General features: G+C 48.7%; 1 protein-coding gene across 1 annotated transcript in view; it reads right to left on the reverse strand.

The window, feature by feature from the left end:
- The window catches only part of SETX (senataxin), a 383,775-nt gene that overhangs the window by 299,538 nt on the left and 59,295 nt on the right, over positions 1-24,942 (reverse strand). The window contains 3 exon segments of the mRNA XM_029613495.1: positions 12,282-12,391; positions 14,494-14,704; positions 20,197-20,385. Coding sequence (XP_029469355.1) covers positions 12,282-12,391; positions 14,494-14,704; positions 20,197-20,376 — 501 coding nt within the window. The 5' untranslated portion in view covers positions 20,377-20,385.

Consider the following 24,942-nt stretch of genomic DNA (forward strand, 5'->3'; position numbering starts at 1 on the left):
CCATGATTAAAAAACTTTCCACACCCTCGCATAAGCCAAAGATGTAGAAGGTTTACGAGAACATAATAAAGTAGCTACCACAGCATTGGAATAACCTTTGTTTTTTAACCGGCGCCTCTCAAAAGCCATGCTGCTAGAGAGAAGCGTTCGACCTCTTCCAAACAAACAAACCGGACCCTGAGACAAAAGGCACGGCAGATCCCGAAATCGTAGGGGACCGTTCAGCGCCAGACTGACCAAGTCCGCAAACCACGGATGGCGTGGCCACTCCGGAGCCACTAAAACAACGTTGACTCACTGAAGCTCTAACTGACGCAGGACCTTGCTGATCAGAAGCCAGGGTGGAAACACATAGAGAAGAACATCCGTTGGCCAGGGAACTACCAGAGCATCCATTCCTTCCGCTCCTCTTTCCCTCCTGTGGCTGAAGAACAGAGGGGCCTTGGAATTCTGGAATGTTGCCATGAGATCCACTGTCGGTCTGGACCATCTGTTGCATATCAACTGATAGGCTTCTTCGCACAGTTCCCACTTCCCTGGGTCGAGATGATGACTGAAGAAGTCTGCTTGAACGTTGTCTACCCTGGCAATGTGTGAAGCTGCGATGCTGAGCAGATGTTGTTCCACCCAGGTGATCAGCTGCTGCGCTTCCTGCGCTACCAGGTGGCTTCGAGTTCCTCCCTGGGGGTTGATGTACGCTACCGTAGTCGCATTGTCGGAAAGAATCCGCACCGACTTCCTGCATAGGAGAGGTTGAAGAGCGATCAAGGCCTAGCGTACCGCTCTAGTCTCTAACCGATTGATCAACACAGCGCTTCTTCTTCGGACCACTGACCTTGAACAGATGTTTTCTGACATACCGCTCCCCAGCCTGAAAGACTGGCGTCGGTGGTGACCACAGTCCATTCTGGAATCTCTAGAGGTACTCCCCACTGTAGATTGACCGGCTGTAACCACCAATCCAGGCTGAATCGAGCCTTCTCTGCAAGGGGAAGGGGAAAGGTGGTATGGTTCCGAAACCAGATTCTAGCGTGAAAACAATGCAGACTGACCTGGCCTCATATGCACAAAGGCCCAGGGAACCAACTCCAGAGTAGAGGTCATTGAGCTTAAGACTGTCAAGTAATCCTGTACACATGGTATAGGAATTGACAGTAAGTTTCGGATTTGCATTTGAAGCTTGAGAAGGCGACGTTCCAGAAGGAACACTCTCCCTTGACGAGTGTCGAACAGTGCACCCAAAAACTCCAGAGACTGGGAAGGGACTAGGTGACTCTTGTCCTTGTTGATCACCCAGCCTAGAGACTGCAAAAGGTCGAGGACCCTGCTGATCGTTGAGTGACAAAGACTCCGACTTCGCTCGAATTAACCAGTCATCCAGGTATGGATGGACCAACAGGCCCTTTTTCCTGAGTTGTGTGGCCACCACAATCATTACCTCGGTAAATGTTCTGGGAGCTGTGGCTAACCCAAACAGGAGAGCCCTAAATTGATAATACTGCCCTAGAATGCAAAACCTGAGAAACTTCTGATGATCGGAACGAATGCCGATGTGAAGATAAGCCTCAGTAAGGTCGAGAGACGCTAGGAACTCTCCCCTGTGTACCGAAGCTATGACAGACCGGAGAGTTTCCATTCGAAACTTGGGAATCTGTAGGCAACGGTTAACTATTTTGAGAACGAGAATGGGACGAAAGGTTCCTTCCTTTTTTGGAATGACGAAGAAAATTGAGTAACGACCCCTCTGATGTTGGAACTGGAACTATAGCTCCGAGGTCGCTCAAACGCTGCAAAGAGTCCTTTATTACGAGACGTTTTTCCAGATAAGAACATGGTGAAATTAGAAATCGATGGTGAAGCCGCCGAACAAAATCTAAAGCGTAACCTTGATTTATCACTGTGAGAACCCACTGATCTGACGTCCATCTGGTCCATTCCCCGTAAAACAGGGACAGTATGCCCCCTATAACCGGAATATGGGCCAGCCGTTTCTCATTGGGCAGACTTTGTTCCACCTGAGGCTTCGGAATTTCCAGGTCTTCCGAAGCGGCAGCCACGAAAGGACTGAGGCCAATTCTGTTGTCTACCCGAAGACTGCTTAGCAGGTGGAGCCGATGGACGAGAAGAACGAAATCTTCAACCAGACCGAAAACGAGATCGGGATGAGAAGGAGCTTCGAGGTCTAGGACGATCCTCTGGTAATTTGTGAATCTTATTCTCACCTAAGGACAAAATTAAGTCTTCCAATTCCTTTCCAAAGAGCAATTTTCCCTTAAAGGGTAAAGCTCCTAACTGAGCTTTTGAGGATGCGTCTGCAGACCAATTCCTCAACCAGAGGAGTCTGCGAGCCGACACTGAAGCCACAATAGAGCGAGCCGAGGTCCTGAGGAGATCATATAAAGCATCTGCGCTGTAAGCAACCGTAGCCTCCAATCGACCAGCTTGTGCTACCTCCTCATTAGTGAGGGAAGAATTGTTTTGTAATAACTGGACCCACTGCAGGCCAGCTCGTAAAGCCAAGCTACTACACATGGCCGCCCGTACACCTAGAGCAGAAACCTCAAAAATCTGCTTGAGCTGAACCTCCAGTTTATGATCCTGTACATCTTTAAGAGCCGTAGCTCCCGTCACTGGAATAGTCGTCCTCTTAGTGACAGCTGACACTGTGGCATCTACTTTGGGAAATTTTAAAATTTCCAAAGCCTCCTCTGGTAATGGATATAGCTTATCGATAACTCGTGCTACCTTAAGTCCTAATTCAGGAGTGTCCCACTCCCGGTACAAAAGGTCAGTGAGAGAAAGATGAAAAGGAAAGGATGTCATCGGACCCCTAAGATCTAGCAACACTGGGTCGATATCACCCATCCTAGAATCCTTCGTCAGAGCCTCCAGACCCAATTCAAGTAAAATTGCCGGAATCAAAGGACTAAGTTCCTCCCTCCTAAAAAGGCGGACCACTTTGGGATCATCCCCATCCACTATGTGAGGGTCAGAACTACTGCCCAAAGCAGGATCTCCTCCGAGATCCACATCCGGCAGGGACTTGTCCAGGATAGGCAAAGAGTCATGTTCGGAATCCTCTGAAGTAGAAAAATGGACTGATCTGGGCCTGAGCGATGGGGACGCTTTGGAGCTGGCCCAGCACCAAAACCACTTGGTCTCACACGTTTGCAGGAGTGGACCTTTAGTCCCTGCCCAGATGAGTTGTCCCTGTATTTTCTATGGAACTTCCTGGACTTATAAGCCTTATGAAGAAAATGAATAAAATCCCCTGAGGAGGAGGAAGAAGAAGAATTTGAAGCTTCCTCAAGGCTCTCATCACCTAAACCTACCTCAGTATCGTGCAGCTTGTCCCCCCCAGGGACAGCCAGCTGCGGCGACAAGGGAGGCGGGTCTGGAGCTCCCTGTATAACCTGTTGTGTCGCCGCTCTCATAGCACTTAATACAGTTTCCATTCCTGCACTGCAGCGAAACGGGTCCGGGGTAGGGGAGAAGCCGCGCTGAGGCTTTGGGGCTGCGCGAGCCAGCCGAGTTACGTCTTTCGCCGACAAAATAGACGAGCCTCCCCCCCCCCCCCCCGGGGAGGCAGGCAGAACAGAAAATCTTTCTGGAGAGACACATGCGCGTGTCTCCACAGGCGCGGCAGGCCGCGCCTCGCAGCATTGTGAGGAAAAAACGGCGCAAATCGAAAAGAAAAAAAATAAAGTAAACCCCAGCGAAAAGTAAAAACCATGGCACCACTGAACATAGAAATGGTAAAGTAAACCACAATAAAAGTTGCCAGTAGAAACAGAAAGTAAAAGGAAAACACTTTTTTTTTTTAACCTGACCAAATGCCGCGGACCCCAGGAGCTGCTCCAAATAGGGTGAGTGAGCCGGGCCCCCCGGTATCACCCCTGCCAGGAGTGGTTGCTGGGTACAAACCTCCCCAACTCCGGCGCCCTCAGAAACAGAAGGGATAGTCCCTTCAGGACCTCCCAAACTCCTGGCAGGCAGTGAGACGGCTGGTAAGGAAAGTTAGACTTTTTTTTTTTTTTTTTTAAACTTAAAAGAACAGCCTCTCACAGACAAAAGAGATAGAAAGCCTACTAAAACTAACTCCTAAACTACCTGACTAGAAAACAAAAACTACCACAGACTGCAGGGTTAGGCACGTCCACCTCTGCTGGGAGACAGAGAAATATTGATGGACTGCAGGTGGCACTCCAGGGTATACGTCAGAGTCAGTAGAATGTTTCTCTGCCTTCCTCTGCAGGATTGATGACATACCTGTATCAGTCCAGATCCTGAGTTAAGTACAGAGAATGAATGTGTGCATCCCTGGGGGATGGGGAGGGAGTGTGTGAAAATAAATGGGAGACTGCCTGGGGGTCAGTGTGTGTGTGTGTATGTGTGTGTGTGTGTGTGAATGACTGGGAGCTTGCCTGGGTGTGTGTGTTTGTGTATATGTGAGGGAGCAGGTGAGTGTGAGAGCATGAGTGTTTATGAGAAAATCCAGGGGAGTAAGAGTTTGTGTTTAAAATCATGAGAGGTCTAGAACAGGTAAATGTGAATCAGTTATTTACTCTTTCGGCTAATAGAAAGACTAGGGGATACTCCATGAAGTTAGCATGTGGCACATTTAAAACTAATCGGAGAAAGTTCCTTTTCACTCAACGCACAATTAAACTCTGGAATTTGTTGCAAGAGGATGTGGTTAGTGCAGTTAGTGTAGCTGTGTTTAAAAAAGGATTGGATAAGTTCTTGAAGGAGAAGTCCATTACCTGCTATTAATTAAGTTGACTTAGAAAATGGCCACTGCTATTATTAGCAACAGTAACATGGAATAGACTTAGTTTTTGGGTACTTACCAGGTTCTTATGGCCTGGATTAGCCACTGTTGGAAACAGGATCCTGGGCTTGATGGACCCTTGGTCTGACCCAGTATGGCATGTTCTCACAGGACAGCAGGATGTTAGTCCTCACATATGGGTGACATCACAGGATGGAGCCCAATCACGGAACACTTCTGTCAAAGTTTCCAGAACTTTGACTGGCCCCTACTGGGCATGCCCAGCATGGCACTAACCCTGCAGCCAGCAAGGGTCCCCCTTCAGTCTTGTTAAAAAGCTACGGGTAGTGCTGAAAATAAAATAAGAAAACGTTATGAACCCAACACCGCAGGGTGGCGGGCGGGTTTCGTGAGGACTAACATCCTGCTGTCCTGTGAGAACACCTGTTACAGGTAAGCAACATTTGCTTTCTCACAGGACAAGCAGGATGGTAGTCCTCACATATGGGTGAGTACCGAGCTGAGGATGTCAGAGTATGCACCAAATGTACTCAGGCATGCAAGGCACTAGGCCTGGGATGAAATTTGGCCGAGGACATCCTGAACCCGACCGGGCAGGCGGAAGGGTGTTGGTACATCACGTTGTAAATAGGTTGCGCAAGATAGACTGGCCGAAGATGGAATCTTGTCTTCCGGCTTTGTCTAAGTAATAATGGGCTGCAAAGGTATGAAGAGAACTCCAGGTAGCAGCCCTGCAAATGTCAGGAAGCGGCACCGAGCTTAGGTGTGCTACTGAAGTTGCCATGGCCTTCACAGAGTGTGCTTTAAACACGGTCTTGAATTGGAATGTCCACTTGTTGATAGCAAAAGAATATGCAGTCCGCCAACCACGAGGAGAGAGTGTTTACCCACAGGCTGCCCCAATTTGATAGGATGGAAAGAGACAAACAATTGAGTGCTTTTCCTGTGGGCAGCTGTATGGTCTAGGTAGAACACTAGAGCCCGTTTGCAGTCAAGGGTATGCAGAGCCTGCTCTCCTGGATTGGAATGGGGCCTGGGAAAAAAGATAGGTAGTATAATGGATTGATTGAGATGAAACTCCGAAACTACCTTAGGCAAGAATTTAGGGTGAGTGCAGAGTACTGCCCGGTCCTTCAGAAGTTTAGTGTAAGGCAAATAGGTAACTAGAGCCTGTAATTCACTAACTCTGCGAGTGGAAGTGATTGCCAAAAGGAAAATCACTCTCCATGTGAGATATCGAAGGTCACAGGATTGAAGAGGCTCGAATGGTGGTTTCATGAGCCGACCCAAAACTAGGTTGAGGTCCCAAGAAGGGGCCGGAGGACGCAGAGGAGGTTTGAGGTGAAGCAAGCCCTTCAAAAAATGTGTTACAAGGGGTTGTACTGATATGGGAACATCCCCAACACCTTTATGGAAGGCGGCTACCGCACTGACATGCATCCTGATGGAGGAAGTTTTTAGACCTGACTGACAAGTGCCAGAGATAGTCCAGAAACGTCGTGATTGGACAGGTAAAGGGGTCAAGGGACTGAGAAGAGCACCATGACGTAAACCTGGTCCATTTGTAAGAATACGATTTTCTCGTGGAAGGCTTCCGTGAAGCAATCAGGACATGGGAAACTGGTTCAGAAAGGTTAAGTGGCTGAAGGATTAACCTTTCAACATCCATGCCGTCAGGGACAAGGCTTGAAGACTGAGGTGGTGTAGGCACCCACCGTTTTGAGTGATTAGAAGCGGGTCCTTTCCCAAGGGAATGTGCCTGCGAATGGAGAGATCCTGAAGTACTGGAAACCACACTTGGCGCGGCCAGTGAGGTGCTATCAGGATTATGGTTCCCTTTGTCCTGACGTAACTTAACGAGAGTCTTCGAGAGAAGTGGAAGTGGAGGGAATGCATATAGGAGATCGGTTGTCCATGAGAGGGAGAACGTGTCTCTTGGCTGATAGTGTTGGCTGCGAGTGAGAGAGCAGAAGTTATCTACTTTGTGATTTTGAGGTGACGCAAAGAGGTCTTTTTGAGGATAACTCCATTGTTGGAAGATCGAGTTCGCTACTGAGGGGTTGAGAGACCACTTGTGCAGTTGAAAGGTGCGACTCAGCTTGTCTGCCAACACATTGTCCACTCCCAGCAAGTAGGTGGCCCTGAGGTACATCGAGTGGGAGAGGGCCTCCGCCCATATCTGTGCAGCTTCCTGACACAAAAGGTAGGAGCCCGTCCCTCCCTGTTTGTTAATGTATCACTTGGCCACCTGGTTGTCCGTCTGGATCAGGATGAAGTGATTGGAGAGGAGATCCTGAAATACCCTGAGAGCATATCTGATTGCTAGAAGCTCCAGGAAATTTATTTGGTGTTTGGCTTCCTCTGGAGACCAAGATCCTTGTGTCTGCAGATCGGCCAAATGGGCTCCCCAGCCGAGGTTGGAAGCATTGTTGGTGAGAGTTATTTGAGGGTCTGGAGCCTGGAAGGGCAAGCCTTGGAGTAGATTGACCTGATTTCTCCACCAGGCGAGAGACTTGACGGAGTGAATTGGTTACGTGGACAATGGTCGACAGGGGCTGATTGGATTGAGTCCACTGTGACCTTAGAGTTCACTGCATGACTCTCATGGCCAAGCGGGCCATTGGGGTGACCTGAAATGAGGACGCCATGTGTCCCAGGAGGATGAGAAAGTAGTGTGCAGTCATGGAGTGCTGAGACTTCAGCTGGTGTGCAAGAAACACGAGAGTGAGAGCTCGCTGTCGAGGCAGAAAAGCCTTTGCCTGCAAGGTGTCTAAGTCTGCCCCAATGAACGATAACATTTGAGATGGGACCTAGTAGGATTTGTCATAGTTGACGAGAAATCAGAGCGAAATTAGAGTGTGTAAGGTAAGATTGTAGGGGCGACAGAGCAGCTTGCTGAGTGGGAGCCTTGATTAACCAATCGTCTAGATAGGGGCAGACATGAACACCTTGAGTCCTGTGGAAGGCTGCAACTACGACGAGGCATTTTGTGAAGACTCGTGGTGCAGACGCGAGGCCGAATGGAAGCACTCTGTACTGATAGTGCTTGGGGCCTACTAGAAACTTCAGGTATTTGCGATGGGGTGGAATTATCGCGATATGAGTGTAAGAGTCCTGGAGGTCTAGAGAGCAGAGCCAGTCTCCTCTTCGTAGAAGAGGAAGAAGAGAGCCCAAGGTTACCATTTTGAACTTTTCTCGCTGGAGGTACTTGTTGAGGGCACGTAGGTCCAGAATTGGACGAACACCCCCCAATTTTTGGGGGATTAGAAAGTACCGGGAATAGAACCCTAGGCCGTGCTGAGAGTAGAGTACTGGTTCTATTGCCTTGGACTGGAGGAGGAGGGAGACCTCCTGGTTCCAGAAGGATGGAGTGATCGGATGTTCTCCACGTTGGTAGAGGTGGGGAGTCCAGTGGAATGGAGAGAAAGTTCAGATGATAACACTGAGCAATTATCACCAGGACCCACTGGTCTGAGGTGTTAGAGTGCCACCTGTTGTTGAAATGGCACAATCGACCTCCCAACTGGTATGTGGGGCAATGGAAGCTGGCTGCTGCTCTCTATGCAGGAGTAAAAAACCGGAAGGAGGACCTGGTTGAGGAGCTGTTTGCGGTTTTTCTTTTTGTACCTGACGAGACTGAGCTTTTTGAAACGATCTCGTAGAACGGGTTTCTAGCTGGTAGCGGATAGGATTTCTTCGGACAGAAGAATGACTTCTTAGAGTCCTTTCTGAAGGGCTGTTTTGAAGAGCACTCAGAAGGCATCAGAGAGAGCTGTCTTAGAGTCTCATGACGGTCCTTGAGTTCCGCCACCGTTCATTGAATCTGCTCGCCAAACAGATTATCTCCTACACAAGGCAGGTCAGATAACCTGTCTTGTACTTCAGGGTGAAGATTGGAAGACTTGAGCCAGGCCCATCGTCTTGCCGAGATAGCAGCTGCAGATACCCTGGTAGCAGTGTCAAAGATATCGAAAGATGATCTGATCTCATGCTTGCCTGCCTCAAAACCCTTGTTTACTAGGGTTTGGAGTTGATCTTGAAATTGCTGAGGCAGGGAGTCTGTCAAGTCTTGTATCTGCTTAAATAAGACCCTATTATATTGGGTCATATAGCGCTGATAAGAGGCAATTCTGGAGATGAGCATTGATCCCTGGAAGACACGGCGACCAATGGCATCTAGAAATTTTTGTTCCTTGCCTGGGGGAAAGGAAGTGTGAGGTTTTGATCTCCTTGCTCTTTTCTGGGCAGATTCTACAACCACAGATTGGTGATCCAGTTAAGGTTTGTAAAAGCTTGGAGCTGACTGTACGAGATAGGTGGTGTCAGCTTTCCTGTTGACTGGAGCAACAGAGCCAGGATGCTCCCAGTTCTTTTTGAGGAGATCCAGAAGAACCTGGTGGATAGGGATGGAGGTTATTTCCTTGGGAGCATCCAGGAATTGTAGCAACTCCAACATTTGATGCCTATCGTCCTGTTCCGTCTGTAATTGGAAGGGAACCAATTCAGACATCTCCTTCACAAAATTCATAAAGAAAGGTCCTCTGGAGGAGAATGCTTTCTGCTTTCAGTAGGTGAAGGTGGTGAAGGCAGATCATCGGTGTTTGGTGAAGAATCCTCAGTCCAGGTATCATAGGGATCAGCACCTGCTCCTCTAGGGACTAGAGGAGGAAGGGGCAGTGGGATCCCTGAAGGTCCTGGTCTAGGGTCCAAAGGACTCGAATGAATAACTGGAGGCACCGATGAAGGCATCGAAGGCACCGGTGCAGGCATTGATGGATGGCTCTGTGGCGCCAACGGACGTATCGGCACCGATGGATGGATCGGTGGCATCGACAGATGTATCGGCATCGATGGCTAAGGCATCGGCAGAACTCCCGATGGAGGGATGCGGAACGGTGTTTCTCCTCCCAATGACAAAGTAAGCGGGGATGGCACTGGAACCATCGGTGATCCAGGGTCCATTGGTGGAAAAGCGGCCATGAGCGCTTCCATCCTCGAGAGCAGCGGTGCCAATGCTGCTGGAATCGGGTCGGTGGTCGGTTCTGCAATCGGTACCGGTGTCGGAGGAACTTGGAGTCGATGCATCGCCTAGTCGATAGCCTCCTGAACCATCCAGTCCAGTTCTTATCGGAGACCTGGAGAAGGCAGCCCCGGCTCCAGAACAGAAGGAGGCAAAGGCATAGCCAGAGGGACCACTGTTAAAGGTGGAGTCGCAGCTCCCGATACCCTATCGGATGAGGGTTGCCTCGGTGATCCGGTCGCCTGAAAAGGCTGGTGCCTTTTCTGGACGGGGTTTCGACAGTGGCGAGGTAGATGATTTCGCTCCCTCGATGGCCCGAGACTTTCGATGCTGGTGGTGATGTTTATCTCTATGATCCCCACGGTCCTGAGGGGGAGTAGAGGGTGTTAAAGGCCGAGAAGTCGTCGATGCTGGATGGTCACCGGCCGGAGGTCAATACCAGTTCTGACGACGTCGATGCAATTGACGGCGTCGGGGTTTGAGCACGGAAAAGAAGTTCCATTTTCTCCATTCTGGCCTTGCAACCTTTTGGTGTCATTAGGGCACATTTGGTGCAGGTTAGGACATCGTGCTCAGATCAGAGACACATTACACAGATTTTGTGGGGGTCTGTGATGGACATGGTGTGATTACAGTCCGGGCACCGGCGGAACCCTGACACCATGGCTATGAAAAAATTGAGCCGCGGTATGGTCGACGGCCAGTAGGCCGCCAGGGCCAAACTCGACAGTAATCAACGGAAAACGGGTAAAAAATTTACCGGAGTACCGCGACTTGAAAAAGTTAAAGGAGGAACCCCTGTGGGGTAAATTAAATTTTAGTAATTCTGTGAGGAAAATTCCTGTCAGGAATCTCTGCAGAGCTCCTTAACCGCGTGGCTACTGCTGCGCAGAAAAAAAGAAGACTGAAGGGGGACCCCTGCTGGCTACAGGGTTAGTGCCATGCTGGGCATGCCCAGTAGGGGCCAGTCAAAGTTCTGGAAACTTTGATAGAAGTTTTCCGTGATTGGGCTCCATCCAGGACTACCATCCTGCTTGTCCTGTGAGAATTCTATTTATCAGTAGTTTTAAAATATTCTTTTATTATGGTTTTACTATTATAACTAATGCTTTATATTTCTTGATTTTTATTTGTTTTATGAGGAATGGTAGTTCTGTTTTTCCACTGTTAATACACAAAGTCTGGCTTCTTGGAGTTTCCATTTCAGTTTTTGTCTAAATTTGTGCTCCTTTATTTTGTATTCTCTATTTGGTGAGAGTCTGTCTCTACTGTGTGAGTGTGTGACCGTGATGAGAGATTCTGCTAGCATGTAGTATCTGTATAGGGATCTATAGCAATCGGGTTTGTTTTGTTTCCTCAGTAGGTGGTGTATTGGTATTCTAGGACCCAGTGTAATATTTACCCTTGCTTTTTCACAGGTAGGGTTATTGTTGTTTGAGTCCTTGGTGTTATTACTGTTATGTTACAATGGGATTGCAGTATAGATTTTGAGTGTCTTTTTTGCGGGGTTTTGTGTTAGTTCACAATGTGCCTGGCAGTGGAAGGTGTTTGTGCTGCTGTTACTGTGAGGTGACACCAGAATTTGAAAATATCTTTTACTATGATGAGCTGTAAGGGAAACATCCAAGCTCCATTGTTTGGGGGAATTTCAGTGGATGCACAGAGTTAGAGAACTGGAGGTGCAAGATTTATATTGACATTCTGTCCCTTCCTATATATTCCAGGCTTCACTCTCATAGCCCTATAGGATTAGTTGAATGAGGCTATCAAATAATTTTAAAGTAGTTTTACTAGAAGTGTGAAACTGGCCAGCTTTTTAAAATTACGCAGAAGACCCTTTGGACTTTTTTTTTATTAACACTTTTTTTTTTGTAACCAATTTTAAAGCAGGATCCATGTTATAGAGGTGGGTGTGATGAAGAAATGTCATTTTGGCTCCCCCCCCCCCCAAAAAAAAAAATTCTTCTGTCTAGAGATGCCATTGATTTTCTGTGACCTTAAGCATTAGTACAAGGATTAAGGGGGGGATGCTGGAGAGGCACACAAATGCATTAGCTCCCAGGCGCCAGAGACCCTTTGTACGCCACTGGGTGCGAAACATATGGGGCCGCAAGCAGCGGCAAAGAGGAGTGGAGATTTGGCGGGCTGTGAGCAGTGCCCAACCTGCTCGCCACCCAGAAAACCACACAGTCGGTGGGCGTGATCGAGAACGATGTAGGAGTCGGGGCCGAGACCCGGTGGGGGCAAGGGAGAAGGCTTGCCTAGGGCGCCTAATCCCCTTGCATCGGCCCTGCTTCTAAAGTTTCCTGGAATCACCTAGGCATGCTATTTGAGGTGGAGTCTATAAAGAATCAGGATAGTGTGGCTTAAGTAACTAAATGAAATCAATGGAATATTACCAAACTTATCATGATTAGGCAATGCCTGGAATATGCTGAACAGGTCTGCTTCTGTCCTAAGGTAACTCACCATTTCATTGGGATGCACTAGGAGCAGATAGATTCCTGGATGTTTGTCAAAGACTTGAAACGAATAGTTCACCTGCTCCATCTTGCACAGGGCAAGAACACAGAGCTCACCTGGACAGAAAGACAAAATAATAGCACATAATGGAGGAAGGATCTAAGAGAACACATCCCAATCCCCTAGTGAAAAGGGAAGCAAACCTTCACATTTTATGTTTTTGTTTAGTTTTTTAAAATGTATTTAGCACATCTTTTCATTGTTAGCTCAAGACAAATTACATTCAGGTATAGTAGATATTTTTCCTGTGCCCAGAGGGCTTATAATCTAACCCCTAGATGCACTAAATTGCAATGTTTTTTCTCAAGAGGGGTTCCACTATTGCGGGGAGGTGTTGCCATGATAGTGGGGCCCCTCTCCCAAAAAAGCATTGTGGCCGTATGGTGAGCGTTCTTTTGTCTCGCAGACAAACACCGTGGGGCAAAAAAGAACAAGGCTAGCATCCCTTTAGCGCGATATCAGCCCCAACCTCACAGGACCGCTGCAAGCCCAAAAAAAAAAAAGGTCACATGCAAATGGGGAGGTAGAGCAGGGGTCAGTGCCACCAGTCAAGGTGGCCCCAACTCCCCCAAAATGTTAAAAATTTTAAAAAATTTTAAAAAAAGACCCGCGCAGCCCCAGCATTGGATCTGGCACCCCTTCTCCAAAGCTAAAACAGAAAATGTGGCTCCAGCTCCCCATCGCCATACTCTCCACCCCCACAGTGACAGAGATTCAATCCCCCCCCCTCCCCCCCAGGCAAGTGACTGTGATGGCCTTTCGAATGAAAAGAAAAAAAACGTCCAGGCCCCCATACCTAAAAATGGATCCTACGTCAGGGCCATTTTCCCAAATGGTGCCGACCTGACCTTGCCCCAGCCATATGACTGAGAAAGGTCCTGGAATCAGACCCAGGCCATGTGGAAAATGGCACCGACTTGGCCAGGTGCAAGGGATCCCAACGTGGAATCCCTTTTTAGGTAATTGGGGGGGGGGGGGGGTGCGGGAGGGGCCAGGACACTACTTTTTCCCTCCCCCCCCCTCCCTCCCCCTTTTGGGAATGGTGAGTGGAGCCCGGTGCTTTTTTTTTTTTTTTTTTAAACACACAATCGAGAAGCTGTCGCTGTCACTTGGATATGGCAGCAGGGGGGCTGGGGCCATTACTATGTGGGTCTTTTTTTTTTTTTCACATTTTGGGGGAGTCGGGGGCCGCCTTGACTGGTGGTCCTGGGCTGAGACGGGGGTCAGCATTGATCTTCACGCAACTTTTCCGCTTGCTGTGATTTTTTTCCCGTTGCTTTAAATGTGTGGTGAAAGCCTCAGGGCCTGTGTTATGAGTCCTGGGCCTATCACTGCATATTTAACGCATTTCAAGTAGGTGTTATTTTATCATGGCTGACTACCTTCTCGGTTGGCCACGATAAAATATTGACATCAAATTGCAGGCAAAGTAGGTCATTATAATAGGGAGAGTACCTAAGCAGGGAGATGCAAAATATTGTGCAGTAGCGCTGCAATATAACACGTTAGAACACTACCATGGATTGATGAATCACTCCCTATGGTTGTTCCTGAGGTGGCAATGGAGTGTGAAGTTATTTGCCCAAGGTCACAGCTGCTCTAACCATTAAGCTACTCATCCGCACCTTGGTTCAGAAAGTATACACTCAGAATGGCAAATAGGGCCCCTAACCTTATATTTCAATTAGCATCTCATAAAGTGGCCTAAACCAGGGCATTGTACACTTATATATAGGCACAATGTAAGTACTTTGGGGAAGATATTTCTTGTAAGTGGGTCCCTAAACCAATGGGATTATAAAATGACTGCTAAATGTCACAGCGAGCAGAGAACAGAACTTGAGCTCAGGTCTCCTCAATTGCATACATGCTTGGCCGTTCCCTTTTCAAAGGTTTATTTCAACTGTTGCAATTTATTGCAAAGCACAGCTTTGTGATACCATCCATCTTAAAACCTGTTCCACTTCCAATAGCTAAGAAACACCCAGAGAAACAAAAGACCTCCTTCCCTTGCTTCCTGTGGTGCTGCTTCACATTCCCACACAAGCCCCATAAAAATATTTCCTTTAGATCAGGTATCAAAGTACCATAATGGTTTTAACAACAACTGAGGCTTTTCAATCTGATATTCTCTACCTGGGCTTTATGAGCTGCTTACCCAGTCGCTCATGCAGCAATAGGTACGGGTATTTCAAGATTTCCAGCAGTGGTACCCGTAGGCTGTACTCAAAATCAGGGCCTGTGTATCCAGACAATCGTGTTTCTTTGTTCTCTTCTACCAACAGCAACTCGTCCACATCATCATTCTCTTCAAATATGGACTTCTCAAACTGGGCAACAAGACGGGATATTTCCAGTTCCCAAAGGTCCTGAAGTCAATGCATAGGATAAAATATTAAACACTTATGTACTAGTTCATCAAGGTTATATTTCCAATAAGAATCCTCCTTGGCTAACCAGGTAAAGGATTCCAAAGAAATCTGGCAAACAGTATTTATACCAAACCATTTTCAACTCAAAACGGTAACTATATTGACGACAAGAACAGAATTATAACCAAATTAAAACTATTTTCCATACTTCAAGATTTCAGTGTGAAACAGATATTGCTTACTATGTCAACAATTTAGTCATTCAACAGTAAGTGCACTGAAGCATTTTACCCTTCCTTCTACTGTACTGTATGTCTCTTGAACTGAAGTAGCTCAAAAAGACACAAGCCGAAGTAACAAGCTGCTGCTTCACTGGCCCTGTGCTGATATAAAACAAGGTGCATCACCACTAAGAAATAAATCTCTTTATATACCCTGGACATGCTAAACAATAGTTAGTGTGACAATATTGCCACAAACTGTGTATCTTTAAATGAAGTCACATGCTCAAATTTAGTTTGGGTAAGGATAATGCGGTTATACGAATTACCTTCAATGTTGAGAAACATTTTTGTCACTATTTTCTCCCTTGGGTGCAATATTTTCCTATAAGCCTCGGTGTCTGTAGTTCTGTGTGCAGATTTCTCAGTGCTTCAGCGTGCCACTGAGTACTTATAGAAGACTCCTTGTACTGGTCTAGATTTGGCCATTGCTGGCTATAGCATATTTCTAGCACATAAAGGAAAATTGGTTCTTACCTAATTTTCGTTCCTGTAGTACACAGATCAGTCCAGACTGCTGGGTTTTGCCTTCCTTCCAGCAGATGGAGACAGAGAAAAACTTGAAGAGCATCCCCTCTTAATGCGGTGTGCTTCCTGCGTCCCTTCAGTATAAAAACATTACCAAAGCAGAACAAACGATTTAAAACCAATGGTTAGATCAAGCAAGGACAAGAACAATAGTAAACTATTTACAGGCAAGGAGTAATGTTGGAGTATTTTATCATCTTCTGCTGTATCTGTACGTTTAACCTAGACAGAAATTGCTGTGAATAGAAAAAAATCAAGCAGATTCATAGTACTGAATACCCCTCCCCCCCCAAATGGGCAAGCGTCTGAACTGATCTGTGGTACTACAGGAACGAAAATTAGCAGGCAAGAACCAATTTTCCTTTCCCTGTACTCGGATCAGTCCAGACTGCTGGGATGTACCTAAGCTTCCCTAACTAGGTGGGACCTGGAGAGTCCCGCTCGAATGACACTGCTCCCAAAACCACAGACATCCAGTGCCTGGACGTCCAAACAATAATGCCTAGCAAAAGTGTGCAGAGGCTTCCAAGTCGCTGCCCTGCAGATTTCCTGCGGTAACACTAACTGGGTCTCCGCCTAGGAAGCAGCTTGTGACTGGATCAAATGAGCTTTTAGACTGTCCGGAACCAGTCGTCCATGGCAAATGTAGAGCAGTACGTCGCAGGGCATCTACTCCTTCCACCCCATGTTCCCTTCTGCGACTGTAGAAGCATGATGCCTTTGCATTTCTCTGAGTCGCCATCAAGTCCAAGTGGGGAGTACCCCACCGAAGAGAGATGAGCATCATTGCTTCCAAGGACAACTCCCACTCTCTGGGGTCCAGACGTTGAAGACTTAGAAAGTCCGCTTGCAAGTTGTCGACCCCGGCTATGTGAGAGGCCGCCAACCGGCCTAGATGTCGTTCTGCCCAAACCATCAGCTTTTCCGCTTCTAAGGCTACCGGACGATTCTTTGTGCCGCCTTGACGGTTGATGTAGGCCACAATTGTCGCATTGTCTGACAAGACTCGCACCGCCCGATGGTGGATGAGAGGAAGAAATCTCTGCAACGCCAAGAACACTGCCCTTGTTTCCAGGCAATTGATGGACCATTGCGTCTCCTCCCGTGACCACTGGCAATGGGCAGACTTAGATTGGCACACAGCCCCACAACTGGAAAGACTGGAGTCCGTAGTCACAATGACTCACTGAGGTAATTCTAGGTCCACACCCTGCTTCAAGTAGACGAGGACAAGTCACCAACCAAGACAGGACCTGGCGGACTCCGTGAGTGGCAAAGGTACCTGAATTCTTTCAACATCAGATCCCAGCGGGAAAGCAAAGCTCTCTGTAAAGGTCGCATATGAATGAAGGCCTAGGGGAACAATTCCAGAGTGGATGCCATAGAGCCAAGAACCTGCAAGTAATCCCAGACCCTGGGTACTGGCAGTGACAAGAGAAGTTGAACCTGAGACATCAGCTTGACAATCCGTTCCTGCATGAGGCTGACTTTGCTGACCAGAGTATAAAATCGTGCTCCCAAGACGTCCAAGACCTGGGAAGGAAGCAGATTAATCATCCCAAGAGCCAAGACCCAACCGAGGGAACATAGGCGATGTAACACCTTGTGTACTTCCAGCCTGCAAAGGTCTTCCGACTTCGCCCGAATGAGCCAGTCATCCAGATATGGGTGAACCAGTATCCCCTCCCATTGGAGAGCTGCCACCGCCACCACCACCATTACCTTGGTGAAGGTACAAGGAGCTGTCGCCAACCCGAATGGGAGGGCCCAAAACTGATAATGTTTCCAAGGACCATGAAGCACAGAAACCTTTGATGATCCTTGTGGATTCCGATATGCAGATATGCCTACGTCAAATCCAGTGAAGCTAAAAACCCTCCGCCTCGCACCGCCACGATGACGGAGCGCAGAGTTTCCATACAAAAACGTGGCACCTTGAGGGCTTTGTTCACCTTCTTCAGATCCAGAATCAGACGGAAAGAGCCTTCCTTTGTGGGGACCATGAAGTAGATGGAGTATCTCCCGGTCCTGTACTCGTCCGAGGGAACTGGAACAATGGCCCCAAGATCTTCCAGCCGGTGGAGGGTTTGCTTCACTATCTGTTTCTTCACTGGGGATCCAGAGGGAGAAACCAAAAATGGGTTTCACAGAGGCCGAGCAAACTCTAAAGCGTAACCGTGTTTTATGATGTTTAGAACCCACTGGTCCAACATTATCTTGACCCACTCCTCGTGATACAGGGAGAGACGATCACCTATAAGTGCGATGGAGGAATGGGTCAGAGCTATCTCATTGGGAGGACTTGGATCCCAAAGGGCCCTGGGTAACTGCGTCATGTGTAGATCGGCCGCGAAAGGTGTAAGACCAAGCCTGGGATCTCGCAGATGGCTGCCGCTGTCAAAAGGAAGGAGTCCTGTTCTGACAAAAGTGACGTTGACCCTGAAAATGAGAGCGGGAAGGAAAAATTCCTGGAGCCCTTAGACTTGTCTTCACGGAGCTTATGAACCTTATTTTCTCCCAAGGTCTTTATTAACTGTTCCAGATCTTCTCCAAAGAGAAACTTGTCCTTAAAAGGGAGTGCTCCCAGCTGAGACTTTGAAGAGATATCAGCAGACCAATTGTGGAGTCATAGGAGTCTCCTGGCCGAAACTGCTGACACCATAGTCTGGGACGAGGTACGGAGAAGATCATATAAGGCATTTGCGCCAAACGCCACTGCTGCCTCTAAATGCTGAGCCTGCTCTGCTTCCTGAGGAGAAAGATCCCTAGCACCGAGGAGCTATTGGACCCACCTCAGGATTGCTTGTTGCATCAGACTGCTACAGACCGCCGCTCTGACCCCGAGCGCCGCCACCTCAAAAATCCTTTTGAGATGGACCTCGAGTGTCCTGTCCTGGAAATCTTTCATAGCCACAGCTCTTGCCACCAGAACAGTCGTCTGCTTGGTGATAGCAGACACCGAAGCATCCACCTTCGGAACCTTGAGGAGCTCCAAGGACTCGTCAGGCAAGGGATAGAGCTTATCCATAGCTCGCCCCACTCGCAGGCTCGCCTCCGGAATATCCCACTCTTGGAACATAAGTTGCAGGAGCACAGGATGGAAAGGAAAAGTCCTAGCCAGACCACGTAAGCTTGCTAGGACGGGTCCACTAAGTCATGCCTGGGAACCTCCAGAGTAATCCCCAACTCAGGAAGGACATGCGGTATCAACAGATCCAACTCATCCTTCAGGAACAAAACGAAGTACTCTCGGGTCATCACCTTCCACCGGGACAGATCTCTCAGGCTCCTCGTCGTGATCGAGCCGGGGAGGGTCCAGACCCGGGAGATCTGGCGAGTCCAAGGTCCCCAAGGCAGCCCCCCCCCCCCCTGATCTTGGAACCTCCGAATCCTGGTAGCCCCCTGCGGAGACATCCGCCTGGGGACCTTCCGAGAAGGGGGCTCTGTGCGCATTGTACGTGCCCCGTGTCGCCCTGTTGCGAAAGGCTGGCCATATAGGCTTTGTGCATCAACAGCACAAAGTCGGTAGTAAAAGGGGTCTGGCCCTTTAAATCCCCTCGGAGGTGGGGGTCCCAAATCAGCAGGAGAGTCTGGCAAGGAGCCCTGAGGTCTCTCAGGCTCAAATCAGGAGGAGAAAGTGGAGGTGGAGGATCCCCTCCCCCTGCTGCATGAGTCGCTGCAGCAGCCAAGGAATCTAAAATGGCCACCGTTCCCACGCTCAGTGGGAATGGGTCAGGCTGACTCCCCCCTTCAACTCGCTGATGTCCCACGCCGCGGGCTAAAGCTGCGGGCCTCCCCACTGCTGTGGATGGACCCTCTCCTCCAGGGAGGCACCGAGAACAAAGGCCATTGCGGGAGAGCCGCGTAGCCGGCTCCCCGCAGGCCGTGCACCACGAAGCACATGGCATGGCTGAGGTAAGAGGCGCAGGAGGGATGAAAACTTGCCTCTGGAGCTGGGAGAATGCGAGTATACAGGCCAGCAGGAGCCGTTCCGATAGAAAAAATGGCTCGCCAACTCTCTTCCCTTTCTTTCTTTCTTTTTTTTTTTTTTACAGAGGCCTCACCAGAGGAATGAAAAAACGTCTATGGGAACAAGGGGGAGGGACCGGACCACCGGTACTCACTCCAAGCGTCACACCAGGCAGTGTCTCACCAGGTCGTAGAGCTGATAGGGTCTCCAACCCCTAGCTGTGCCTGCAACCAGGGAGGATAGTCCCTCCAGGACCTGCAGACCCCCCTGGGAGGAACGGAACTCCTTGACTTTTTTTTTTTTTTTAATTTAGGAAATTTTAATTCAGGACCGCAGGTTCTGCCACTTTCATCTGCTGAAGACAGAGAAATACTGAAGGGACACAGATAGCACACCGCACTAAAAGGGGGGGGGCCTTCAAAATTTCCTCTGTCTCCATCTGGTGGAAGGGAGGCAAAACCCAGCAGTCTGAACTGAGCCAGGTACATACAGGGAAATGAAAAAGTTACCTACTACATGAACTACTACTCATGTATTCTTGCCTGCACCAACAGTACATTACTTTTTGGTCTTTAGGCTCAGCTATTAAACATCTGTAAACTTATTTATAATTAAAAGTTGCGAAATAAAGCTAAATTATTTTTATAACAAAAAATCTCTTCTACAGTATTTTCAATGGATATTGGCAGCTGCACTTCCTTTATAATTACCTTATGCAAGAAAGGCTGTTCATCTCTTGCCTTATGGTATTCAACTACACACTCTAGGCAGTAACAGAGATCATCATCAGCTGCTACAAGATCCTCAGGGGCCAAACTCTTGGATGAGTATCTCTTTAAGAAGTCTGTGGTGAAGGACCCACCAGGTGTACACCAACGGCATGTGCTCATTTTTCTCTTCTGCACAGAGAAAAAGGAAGTAACATTTTTGAAAAAGAAAAAAAAAAAAAGCATAATATGCTACCAATGGGTTTGAGAAGTAAACATGCTATGTGCAACCTGCAGAAACTAATACATGCCCTATAGCAGTGGTTAATCACAGGTGTGTCGGGATATACTGGTGTATTGTGAGATCCAGGGAGCTGATGAGGAGGCTGCTGTCTCCTTATCCGCCCTGTTGGGAGTTGGTTGACTTCTCTTACATTGAGCCTGATGGGAGGCTACTCTCACTTCCTTCTCTTCTTTCTGGCCCGGTGGGAGGCTGTATCCTCCTTCACCCAGATCAGAGCGAGACATTGCCAGCTCCTGCTGATCTGGGCCTGATGGGACACAAAAGAAAATTGGTTCTTACCTGATAATTTTCGTTTCTGTAGTACCACGGATCAGTCTAGACCATGGGTTATGCCTCCCTTCCAGCAGTTGGAGACAGAGAAAAACTTGAAAGGCACCCTCACTTAACCTGGTGTGCCTCTTGCATCCCTTCAGTATATAGAGTATCAAAGCAGAATAATACTAACAATTAATCAAGCAAGAACAGAACTGCAAGAACGTATAAACATTTAACTTTCTTTCTTAGTATGCTGCAATAACATAACCTGAATATGCGTGCGCGGACTTTTGAAATACAGATCTCCATGTTATCCACACCTAATCCTTGGGCGGGTGTCTGGACTGATCCGTGGTACTACAGGAATGAAAATTATCAGGTAAGAACCAATTTTCTTTTCCCTGTACGTACCCAGATCAGTCCAGTCCATGGGATGTACCAAAGCTTCAATAAACTGGGGGGGGGGGGGGGGGGGGGGGACGGACACGGACGACGACCGTGTGAGTCCCACGCACAGTCCACCACTGCCAAAATCCCCAGGAGCCTGAATGTCCAACCAGTAGTGGCGAGCAAATGTGTGGAGCGTCTTCCAAGTAGCAGCTCTGCAAATCTCCTGAGGCAATACCAACTGGCATTCAGCCCACTAAGCTGCTTGAGAACGAATAGAATGGGCCTTCAGGCCCTCTGGAACAGGTCTGCCCTTACAAATGATTGTAGAGGACATGGCTTCTCTCAACCATCGTGCAATCGTTGTTTTAGACGCCTTATGACCCTTCCTGGGACCGCTCCATAGGACAAATAAATGATCTGAGAGTCTGAAAGAGTTTGTGACTTCCAAGTAACATAACAAGGATCGCTGAACATCTAACCGACGAAGCTCTCGTGCGAGTTGTACATCGTTCGACAAATCAAGAAAAGCCGGAAGCTCAACTGATCGACTTAAATGAAGAGGAGACCACTTTGGGCAAAAAAGATGGAACAATTCGAAGAGACACTCCCGAATCAGAAATCCTCAAAAAAGGTTCCCTACAAGAGAGCCTGTAACTCAGAAATTCTGTGAGCTGAGCATATAGCCAACAAAAACACCGTCTTCAAGGTAAGATCCTTCAACGTCACCGTTTTAAGGGGTTCAAATGGCGGATCACAAAATACGCGAAGAACCAAATTAAGACTCCACGACGGACATACCGGACAGACAGGGGGCTTCAAATGCCTTACGCCTCTGAGGAAATGCACATCTGGATGTGACGCCACCGAGCTACCTACCAAAGTGCCTAGGGCCGCCACCTGTACCCGGAGGGAGTTAAAAGACAAGCCTTGGCTAAATCATTTAGCACAAAGGCTAACATCTGAGCAATCGTAGCGTGTTGGGGAAGAATATCTCGCTCATGACACCATGTCTCAAAAACTCTCCACGTTCTAATAGATGAGAGAGAGGTAGATGTTTTTCTGGCTTGAAGCAGTGTAGTCATAACTTCCTCAGAGTATCCTTTCTTCCTTAATTTCCTCCTTTCAAAAGCCAGGCCGCTAGACAAAAGCGATCTACCTGGTCGAAATATATAGGCCCTTGATGAAGAAGATGTGGGAGATGGCAGAGTTGCAGAGGCCCGTCCACAGCCAGATTGATTTAGTCCGCGAACCACAGGCGTTGGGGCCATTTGGGAGCCACTAGGATCACCGTCCCTGGGTGGACCTCTATCCCGCGAAGCACCTTGCCCACCAGAGGCCAAGGAGGAAACACATAAAGGAGAACAGACGTTGGCCAGGGTAGTACTAGTGCATCGACCCCCCTCTGCGCCGTGATCCCTTCTGCGACTGAAAAAGCGAGGAGCCTTGGCATTGTCTCGTGTTGCCATCAAGTCCATGTGGGGGGCCCCCGCCTGCAAGAAATGAGATCCATTGCTCTGTCCGAGAGTTCCCACTCTCCTGGATCTATGTGCCTGCGACTTAGAAAGTCTGCTTGTATGTTGTCCTTCCCAGCAATGTGAGATGCCGCAATCAACGCCAGATTTTGCTCCGCCCAAGCCACGAGCAGCTCCGCCTCGTTGACTATGGCTTGACTTCTGGTGCCTCCTTGATAGTTGATGCAGGCCACAGTCGTCGCATTGTCGGATAAGACGCGAACCACCTGATGGCGTAACTGGGGAAGAAAGTGATGCACGGCCAAGCGAACCACCCTGGTCTCCAGGTGATTGATCGACCATCCGGACTCCTCCGGGGACCAGCTGCCCTGCACTGAAAGATACTGGCAAACAGCTCCCCAGCCTGAGAGACTGGCATCCGTGGCCACCACTATCCAGTTCGGGACTTCCAAATCCACCCCTCGTGACAGGTTTTGTGGGCAAAGCCACCATCCAAGACTGGACCTGGCAGGATCAGTGAGCGGCAGCGGGTATTGAAAATTCTCCAACCTGGGATCCCATTGGGAAAGTAACGTTCGTTGCAATGGTCTCATATGAGCAAAAGCCAGGGAACCTCCTCCAGGGTAGATGCCATCGAGCCAAGAACTTGAAGGTAGTCCCAGGCCTTGGGTAGTGAAAGAGCCAACAAGCGACGAACTTGCCCCATCAGCTTGTGCATTCGGTTCTTTGGGAGAAAAACTTTCCCGACAGTAGTGTCGAACCGAGCTCTCAGAAACGCCAATGTTTGAGAAGGAACCAAGTTGCTCTTGGCCTGATTGATTACCCATCAGAGGGATTCCAAGAGAGCAGTAACCTTGTGGAACGCTTCCAGACAACATTCCCTCGACTTCGCCCTGATGAGCCAATCGTCTAGGTAGGGATGAATGAGAAGACCTTGTCTCCGCAGAGACGTCACCACAACCACCATGACCTTGGTGAATGTACGGGGGGTGGTCGCGAGACCGAATGGCAGAGCGCAAAATTGATAATGCATTCCCAGGACCATAAAGCGAAGGAACTTCTGCTGATCCTAGTGAATGGGAAAGTGTAAATATGCCTCCATCAGATCAAGAGAGGCCAGAAATTCTCCCTCGCGTACTGCCGTGATTGCGGAACGTAGAGCTTCCATGTGAAAATGCGGCACCTTGAGAGACTTGTTTACCTTCTTGAGATCCAAGATTGGTCGGAAGGATCCCTCCTTCTTTGGAACCACTAAGTAAATGGAGAACCTCCCTGTCCTCCAGTGTTCTGGAGGAACCGGTTTTATAGCACCGAGAGCAAGGAGGCATTCGAGAGTCTGACGAACAATCTGCTGTTTGACCTGGGGACCGGCATGGGGATATTAAGTAGAAATCTCGGAGAGGTCGAGCAAATTCCAAAGTGTAGCCTCGTTCTATTATGCTTAGCACCCACTGATCTGAAGTAATCCTGGCCCATGCCTCGTAAAACTGGGATAGGTGACCCCTAACCCGAGGAACCGAGGATGGGCCAGCTCCATCTCATTACGTAGTCTTGGAGGTGAGAGATAAAGGAAGAACCACCCTCCCGGGAGGTCCTGCGGCCTCGAAAAGACTAGGACCAGGCTTGGTTTCTGGCCACTGGTTGCTGCTGTCCAGGTGCTTGCAGCCTGCTCTGCCGAAACAGATGTTGCCCTCGAAAATGACAGCGGGATGATGGAAATCCTCTGGAGGGATTCGGTCTGTCCTCTGGCAACTTGGGAACTTTGCTCTCTCCCAGGGACTTTACCAACTGCTCCAAATCCTCACCGAATAAAAAACCACCTTTAAATGGAATAGCCCCAAGCTGAGCCTTAGAGGAAATATCCGCGGACCAGTTTCAGAGCCACAAAAGCTGCCTTGCTGACACTGCCAACGACATTGTGCGAGAGGAAGTGCGAAGCAGGTCATACAGTGCGTCCGCTTCATATGCCACCGCAGCTTCCAAATGTTCCGCCTGTTCTGATTCTCCTGGAAGAAGATCTCTAGACATCAGCAATTGCTGGACCCAGTGCAGGCTCGCATGCAGCATGCAACTGCTGCACACCGCCGCCTGGATACCTAGGGCTGACACCTCAAAAATGCACTTAAGCAGTACTTTCAGTTTGCGATCCTGAAGATCTTTGAGAGTCGCCGAACCTGCGACTGGAATGGTGGTCTGCTTAACAACAGCCGAAACTGAAGTGTCCACTTTGGGGGACTGCAGGAGCTCTCTTCGTCCAGTAACAGATAAAGCTTATCCATGGCCCGACCGACCTGCAGACCAGCATCCGGAGTGTCCCACTCCCTGGTC

This window comes from Rhinatrema bivittatum, chromosome 8 (genome assembly GCF_901001135.1).
Source record: "Rhinatrema bivittatum chromosome 8, aRhiBiv1.1, whole genome shotgun sequence".
In the NCBI taxonomy this organism is placed as follows: domain Eukaryota; kingdom Metazoa; phylum Chordata; class Amphibia; order Gymnophiona; family Rhinatrematidae; genus Rhinatrema; species Rhinatrema bivittatum.